Raw genomic sequence first — 8,633 nt, forward strand, 5'->3', positions numbered from 1 at the left:
AGGCTATATATTGTTAGTATTACTCCTTATATAACCTATGACTCTATTGTTATTATCCTCATGTTCTGGCACAGAAATGTCCTTTGGGATTATTAAAATTCTATTTTATCTTATGCCTTACTGTTATGATTAAATTATTACATATTTTTATTCCTATTATCATTATGACTTGCCATTTCAGAAATGTTAAAGACACATATGCAAGGTATTATTAGTGAGAACAATCATTTTATTTAGTCAGAAGAAATTAACCACCAGTATTCCAAAGATTCTGTGGAAGTCACTGCACAGTTAAAGTTCATAAAAGTGTATTATGATCATTTAATAATGCAGCTACAACACAAGCAATACTACTGTATCAAAAATACTTAAGTCAATATACTGAGGTTTTAGCATCAAAATATACTTAAAGTAGGTACACATTGTGGACAATGGTCCAATCTCAGAATATGCATTATATAACTGAATTATATTATAATTATTGATGTATCAATCAATACAGTAGAATACTTTAATGATGTGGCTGGTAAAGGTGGAGCTAAATTTAATTATTCTATATACTGCTTGGTGGTTTAACCTATATTATTATATCAGATTATAATTTGGATTCATATTTTGTATTTAAAAATCAAAATCGGCAAAGTAACTTAAGCTGTCAAATAAATGTAACGGGCTAAAAAAAGTACAATAATTACCTACAAACTGTAATAGAGTAGAAATACAAAATAATATTTGACTGATTTGAAAAAAACAACAACAACGAGGCAGCATTACTGAAATGATGAGGAGACAACACAGAACAATTGGGGGAATACAAAAAGTATGATACGTTATTTAATCCGGGTGTTTGGAATATCTCTTCACTTAAATGTTGTTGGTGGTTCACCAGCCGCGTGTCGGCGTCCACGTCCCCAGCAGACGACCTCCAGAGTGAACGTGGTAGACAGGATGCATCGCCGCTGTGGCACACGACTGTCAACAATAAACAGAAAACAGGGTGAAACAAGAGGAGAAGTGACACAGCATCGACTTTCTTTTCATGATTTAAATTTTTTTCTCATTTTAGTTTTTTCTAGTTATTTTGACTTTTTTATGATTTAGACTTTTTTTCATGATTTAGACTTTTTTCTCATTTTGACTTTTTTTCATGATTTCAATTTTTTTTAATCATTTTGACTTTTTTCTTGTGACTTCGACTTTATCTTCTCATTTTGACTTTTTTTCTCATTTTGACTTTTTTGATTTCAACTTTTTTTTTTTCTCATGATTTGCACTTTTTTTCATGATTCCCACTTTTTTTCTAATTTTTACTTTTGTTTCAGGATTTTGACTTTTTTCCTCATTTTGGCTTTTTCTTGTTATTTTGACTTTTTTCTTGTTATTTTGACTTTTTTCTGATTTTGACTTTTATTCATGATTTTTACTTTTTTCTCATTTTGACTTTTTTCTTGTTATTTTGACTTTTTTTCTCATTTTGACTTTTTTCTTGTTATTTTGACTTTTTTTCTCATTTTGACTTTTTTTCATGATTTCCACTTTTTTTCTCATTTTGACATTTTTCTTTTTATTTGGACTTTTTTCATGATTTCGATTTTTTTTCTCATTTTAACTTTTTTCTTGTGACTTTGACTTTTTCTCTAATTTTGGCTTTTTTTTGTTATTTTGACTTTTTTCATGATTTCCACTTTTTTTTCTCATTTTAACTTTTTTCTCATGACTTCTACTTTTTTCTCATTATTTTGACTTTTGTTCTTGTTATTTTGACAGTGTCAGACAGACACACACACCAACACCTGCTTTATTATCTTACATGACTTCCTCCTCTTTTCCATTTTGAAAACAGTTCAAATTGTAATCTAATAATTTATGGGCGAGAATCACTTCCCTCCACACTAATCCGTACTCACGTGGTAGGGGATGAGTTTGAGCAGTGAGCCCAGAGGATATCTGCTGTAGTCCAGCGGTCCGGAGATGGGCTCCACTCTGCCGTGCTCCTGGGTCATCGACAACAACCTGAGGAGGAAAAAAACATCATCAGGACTTTAGTCTCACTTTAGTTTAGTGTCGTCACTAGCAGGTCTATACAGCTTTATAAGAGTTAAACATTCAAGCAGTTTTTAAGGTACCTAAACCAATAATTGTATAATTGTGTATGTATGTGGACTTGATGTATGCACTATTTATTGTTTGTTTTTAATTCTCAATGTTTTTTTATCCCTTTTATCTGTTCTATATATGTTTTATACTATGTGTTTTTACATAGTACATATTTGTATACTCCTGCACTGAGTATATAATATCGTTATGCATTGCATAATGACAAATGAAGATATTCTATTCTATTCTATAATAATAATAAACTATTGTTATCTGTTTGCACTTAAACAAGAGCTGCTCTTTTTAAATTTCACTGTACTTCTATGCAATGCCAATAAAAACCTTTCTGATTCTGATTCTTTATCATGACATCTAAATTGTTTCTAAAATTACAACTGTGTAAAATGAATTGTATGTAAATAATTTATACCCAAAGCAATCACTGTTGATTATTACATTTACCTAATATCTGTTCTTAATAACTTTAATTGCATAACTTGATCCTTTTTATTTAATGCTGGCTAATTTCCAAAGTAAGGCAAACATACATACATATATATATATGTATATATATATACATATATATATGTGTGTGTGTGTATGTATATATATACACACACACACATATATATATGTATATTGAGATATGTATGTGTATATATATTACATGTAATGTAATGTAATATATATACACATACATATCTCAATAACCATTGCTAGAGCCTTTTTCTTTTAAAGCCAAGGCCGCCATCTAGTGGAGTCAAAAAATAAAGCTACTGGTTGATGAAGTTGACTAGTAGAAAGCTTTACTTGAGGTTTGGGTGTCCTTCAATCACAGCATATCCAGTGGGAAGTTTCCCAGCTCCATCCAGACTGAAAACAGTAGGCAAAAAAATGGGTTCAAAGAAAATATGAAAATAGTAAACAGCTGCAATAATGATATAAAATAATCAGTACTGTAGTGGGTAGTAAAACATGGTTAATGAGAGCATCATAGGTCAATAAGAATGACATGTAGGTACATTATGAAACCACTAATGATGGTGAACACAGTGGTGAGTGTACCTGAGAGCGGCCCAGCCACAGTCCACCAGCAGCTGGTTCCTGTGAGGACAATGACCGATGACTCTGGTCAAAACCCTCACAGCCACGTCCTCCACGCTGCAGGAACCAATCACAGACTGCTGCACGTCTACAACACACACAGCAGCATCACTGCTCAATGTCTAATCTCTTATTTTTAATACGCTAATTTCAGTTAGTTTTCGTATTGATTCTTCTATTAGTTTATGAAGCACTACCAGGGTTCCTCTCCTAACCTGGAATTATTCTCCAGGACATTTTCAGCTGCTACAGAGACAAGTTATCATGTCACATAGAGTACTTTTACTTTTGATACTTTAAGTACATTTTGATGCTGATACTTTTGTACTTTTACTTCAGTAAGTTTTGAATGCAGGACTTTTACTTGAAGTGGAGTAATTTCACAGTGTGTATTAGTACTTTTACTTAAGTAAAGGATCTGAATACTTCTTACCCCACTTTTTTTTTTTTTTTTTTTTTTTACCTACTCATTTTATTACTCAGTGTGCATTTGTCTCCATGTCCTTTTCTTAAATATTCTAAATTGCTGTTTTTGCAATCTGTAAAGCATTTTGAATAAAATGTGATTGATTCATTGATTGAATTAAAAATCACCACAAACGAAGTGGAGCAGTGATGCAATTCCAACACACCGTAGAAGCCGTAGTTCCCAGGATGCACCTCACTGAGCTGGGCCATGTCTCTGACTGGGTGACTGCAGGACGGAGTGGAGCCGATGCTGGACTTACAGCTGATACCAACAGCCTTCAGTCTGCCCAGCAACACACAGAGACGTTTACAGAGTGATAACACTGAAGCTTAAATCGTGTCATTTAAATTTCTAGATAATACAACTTAAATCTGCACTGATTAAACTCTGACTGGCCTCTAGTTGTGTTGCCGTACTTCTCCATAAACTGCAGAGTCAGCTGAGTGGTTTCCGTAGCGACAGCCTGGATTTGCTCCACTCCTCTGCAGTTGTAGCTGTTCCCACAGTGAGCGTACACTCCCGTCAGCTCCACGCCCTCCGACCCGCTGATGGCCTGAGCCAATCGGAGCGCCTCAGGCTCTGAGTGCAGGACGCCAGCTGCAGAAAGAGAAAACAGAACATCAGTGGTCTGAGCAGGGAGGGAAACCAGGTGCCTTAAGCTGCATTCTACCGAAAACTCCAGCAGGGGGCGCTAAGTTTGGCTGCAAAAACATTTTTGTCCATTCATTTCAATGCAAAATGAGAAAACTTGTCACTTGATTTATTACCTCAGAATGTTTTTCAGGACAACATTATGGTCTCAATCACTAGTAAAAAATCTTCTTCAAGACAATCTGATGTTAATAGTGTAAATAATGGCCCCATTTAGAAGAAAATAGAAGATAAAGAATCGTATGATTTGGGGCGGGGCTACCTTTGATTGACAGGTCACTAACAAGGCGAGCCGTCATCAGGAGAGAAGCAGAACAATGCGTATCCACGGCAACGTGTCAATAAAGTTATATATAATGTTATATAGATATAAAAAAGGAGATTTAGCGCCCCCTGGTGGAATTTTCGGTAGAATGCAGCTTAAGGCACCTGGTTTCCCTCCCTGCTCAGACCCGGAGGTTGCCGCCTGGTCCAGATATGGTCTGCTCCCCATATCGGAAACAAAATGGCGACAAGTGTAACGCTGAGATGCTTCCAACGAGACACAAACCAACTAGGTTTGTCTCGGTGTCTATTATTAATATACAGTCTCTGGTCGTGGGGTGGTTACCTCTCCCGTTGCCACAGTCCAGTTTGAGCCAGACGTGCCACAGCCGGCCGTCTCTCAGCGGTCTGTTTTTGAGCTGATCCAGAGCATCAGGATGGTCCAGTAAGACCTGGAAGAGATCCAGACGCTCAGAGAGAGCTGCACAACGCTCCACCTACCAACACACACACACACACACACACACACAAGGTAGTGTGTTAGTGTTTAGAGCATCGTTAGGAGTTATTAATTGTATTACTTTTCAAGTATAACTGAATTAAATCGTGCGTATACAGAAGTAGTCTTTTGTGTGTGTGTGTGTGTGTGTGTGTGTATTTGTGTGTGTGTGTATATTTGTGTGTGTGTGTGTGTGTGTGTGTGTGTATTTGTGTGTGTGTGTGTGTGTGTGTGTGTGTATTTGTGTGTGTGTGTATTTGTGTGTTTGTGTGTGTGTGTGTGTGTGTGTGTGTGTGTGTGTGTTGAGAGGACCTTATCAAAGGGAAGAGAGTACGCATACAGGATGTCATCAAACCCGTGGTCGGCATAGAAACGGGCCTCCGCCAGGGTGGAAACTACGATGCACCTCCGTGATCCAGCTGTCATGATGTCAGCACACTCACTGGACACACACACACACACACCGTATCACTATAGGACACATCTGTATGAATGAATAGTATGAGAGTGTGTGTGTGTGTGTGTCTTCATACATGGTTTTATGGGTCTTCATGTGTGGTCTTAGCTGGACTCCTAAACTGTGACAGCGTTGGATCATCCTCTGGGCGTTTCTCTTCACAACGTCCACATCCACCACCAGAGCAGGAGAACACAGGGAGGAGAGGGGCTCTCCCTCCATACTGGCACACTGGGACACACACACACACACACACACACATTATGTAATTATTTTGTTAGATTAGACATTTTGTTGTTTTGCTTTAATTTTTAGGAATAACTTTTTGGAATATACATGCTGTCCATTTAATGTTGTACATCTACGAGTGATATGCCAACCACTTCTATGAAAAGAATTCCAAATTCCTTCAACCATTGCTCAATATTAATATGGTAATTTGGTGATAATTATTAACTTAATTATTATGTCAGAGTTCCACATCGATAGTTTAGTAACTTTATGAGACTGATTGAATTCAAATGGCTCTTTTCTCTGTTTTACAGAGTCATACCATTTAATATAAATAATGTTTTTTATGCAATGTGTGGATCTTTGAAAACAACATGGAAATAGAGGTAAAAAGAAGAGTTTCAGGGGGAACGATGTCAGGCTTGATCTTTGAACATTGATCTATATATATATATATATATATACATATACATATGTGTGTGTGTGTGTGTGTGTGTTTTCATAAATGACTCACCCTTTTTGGGTGCTTTTATTCTGAAGGGCCGTTTAACACGTTCTTATCTTAACGCCTCGTAAATACCAGAGACTGTATGGTCTATGGCTGGTTTATGGTATTTACCATAGATACCTATGGTAAATACCTGCACCACGACAACAAGTGGAGGCTGACCGAGGCTTGTGGCAGTAGAACATCTTATATACATATACATACATATACATATATTTTATACAGTCTATGAGTAGAAGAGGCAAAATAAAAGCATCACAAATAACAGTTTGCATGAGGCGATCTGATGAAAACTAAACTGGGTTACTGACTGGGTGCAATTAAATTCTCCTGCATGATTCGACTCACACAATACTGACAGTGAGCCTGTCCTAATGACAACAAACATGAAATAGTATCTTACATATATATTTTTTCAAATAGAGAGAAACATATGCCTATCACAGGGGTAGAAAAAAAATATATACCAAATGAAATTTATTTTCTATTCTCTTTACATTTTAATTTTCATTGATTGTTGGTGTAGGCCCAAAGCTATTTGAATTAAAAAATGTGTTGCTTATATACAGCATTACATTTGATGTTATTCTTATATTTTAATCAACTAAAATGTGCACCATAGAGTAATAAAGTCTACGGCTCGGCATCTTAACCTTTACATTTTTGCAAACATCAAGCCTAGTTTTGAGTTTTTCCTTCAATTTCAAATCTCCTGAGATATTTTTGGTGTCCAGCCTGACAAAACCATACTAATAAATGCTCATTATTGTTTATTTTTTATTGTTAAAATGATCCCCATTAGCTGTCACCAAAATGGGACGAGCTAGTCTTCCTGGGGTCCAAAAATAAATCACTTCACAATGATAATGTAGAAACAATGAAACATTGTAGACATCATTTAAAAATGATCAGAAATTATTCAAATAAGTTATTAAATTCACAAGTATTGCATTCATTATTACATTCATACAGTCCATTCCCTACTCACAGATTTAAATAGTGCATTCTCAAATGGTAATTGAAAGATATTTTGCTATTCAGCTTAAATATATTCAGTACATTATGACTTATTAGTATTATGGGTCGGTTCATTTAGACTTAGTAGGCTGTTTCATCTTCATAGTAAGGCTCAAATTATGCATTATGATATTTTTCTCTTTTTTTGGCCAACAATGTCTCTTTAGTCATTAAAGGCTGCAGCAGCCCAGTGTTACAGGGTTACATAAGGAGAACTTTGAACTTTGAGCAATTTTCCTATTTTTGTTTAAACAACCTCCATTTTCCACTTAATACGTATCATTTACGTATTCTTGCTTCTATCTTAACGCATTTCCATGGTAGAGTCTGCATGGAGCTTGCATTTATCTTGAAGTAGAGAACTTACCGTTTGTCAGTGATTGTAGTTTCTGGCTGGTTTGGAGCAGGTTTGGAGATGTTTTCATAGATCTCTATGGATGTTTCAGTCACGTTACTAGTGAGTTCAAACTACGGTGTCCTCGAGCGGCCAAACCTCCGGACCGCCGGGTTTGGATGTTCACTGATAGAATATTAAATATTATTGAATATGAAGTAAACCTGATAAAACAGTCCCCATAGACTGATAATATACTGACACTACCACAGTGTCAATAGAACTGCCTGCACGCAACGTAATGACGTATTGTGTCGCTCAAAACTCCTGTACAACCAACATTATACGCAACAACAAAATGCAAAAACGAATGAAAAACTTGTAAAAGTAAAATAAAAATGTGTTTTTCTATCGTCTTTGGTTACAATGAAAATCACTACATAAACATGTATTATTATTATTACTATTATTATTATTATTATTATTATATTTGTTATTATTATTACTTATTATATGCAAACACAACAAAAAATGCAAAAATGAATGAAAAAACTTGTAAAAATAAAACAAAAATTTGTTTTTCTAGTGTCTTTGGTTACAATGAAAATCACTGTATAAACATGTATTATTATTATTATTGTTATATTTACTTACTCTCAAATTGTTTCTTGGTTGCAACATACAAATATGTATAGAAAATTATTAAACAGAATGCTTCATTTCAGAATAATATACATAATATAATATATGGATTATTTTATGGAATTATGGAAATTTTAATTTCTATTTCGTTACCACATACTACTGGCATAATACTAGCTTTGCCTATGATATTATATGATAATTTATTAGTTGACATGATGTATTAAATTGTGTCGACCTGAATCTGTGAAATAACTAATAACTAAACTAAATTAGCTGTCTTTTGTTTGTTTGTACAGCAGAGGGAGCCAGATTCACTTTTACATTGGATGTTATGAATGTGGGAGCACATTGTTTTCA

General features: G+C 35.1%; 2 protein-coding genes across 2 annotated transcripts in view; one reads left to right on the top strand and one right to left on the bottom strand.

Moving 5' to 3' along the window:
- The window catches only part of LOC131980453 (cysteine/serine-rich nuclear protein 1-like), a 158,968-nt gene that overhangs the window by 10,686 nt on the left and 139,649 nt on the right, over positions 1 to 8,633 (top strand). The gene's annotated exons all lie outside the window — the stretch shown is intronic.
- Positions 209 to 7,845, bottom strand: zgc:162816 (uncharacterized protein LOC571260 homolog). The gene is made up of 10 exons (XM_059344715.1): positions 7,665 to 7,845; positions 5,618 to 5,772; positions 5,397 to 5,526; positions 4,932 to 5,082; positions 4,087 to 4,267; positions 3,834 to 3,952; positions 3,163 to 3,289; positions 2,908 to 2,970; positions 1,908 to 2,013; positions 209 to 972 (listed from the first exon to the last, which is right to left on the bottom strand). Exons 2-10 carry the CDS (start codon positions 5,761 to 5,763, stop codon positions 883 to 885), a joined length of 1,113 nt encoding a protein of 370 aa, XP_059200698.1. The 5' UTR covers positions 5,764 to 5,772; positions 7,665 to 7,845; the 3' UTR covers positions 209 to 882.

Source organism: Centropristis striata, chromosome 11 (genome assembly GCF_030273125.1).
Source record: "Centropristis striata isolate RG_2023a ecotype Rhode Island chromosome 11, C.striata_1.0, whole genome shotgun sequence".
NCBI classification, from domain to species: Eukaryota; Metazoa; Chordata; class Actinopteri; order Perciformes; family Serranidae; genus Centropristis; species Centropristis striata.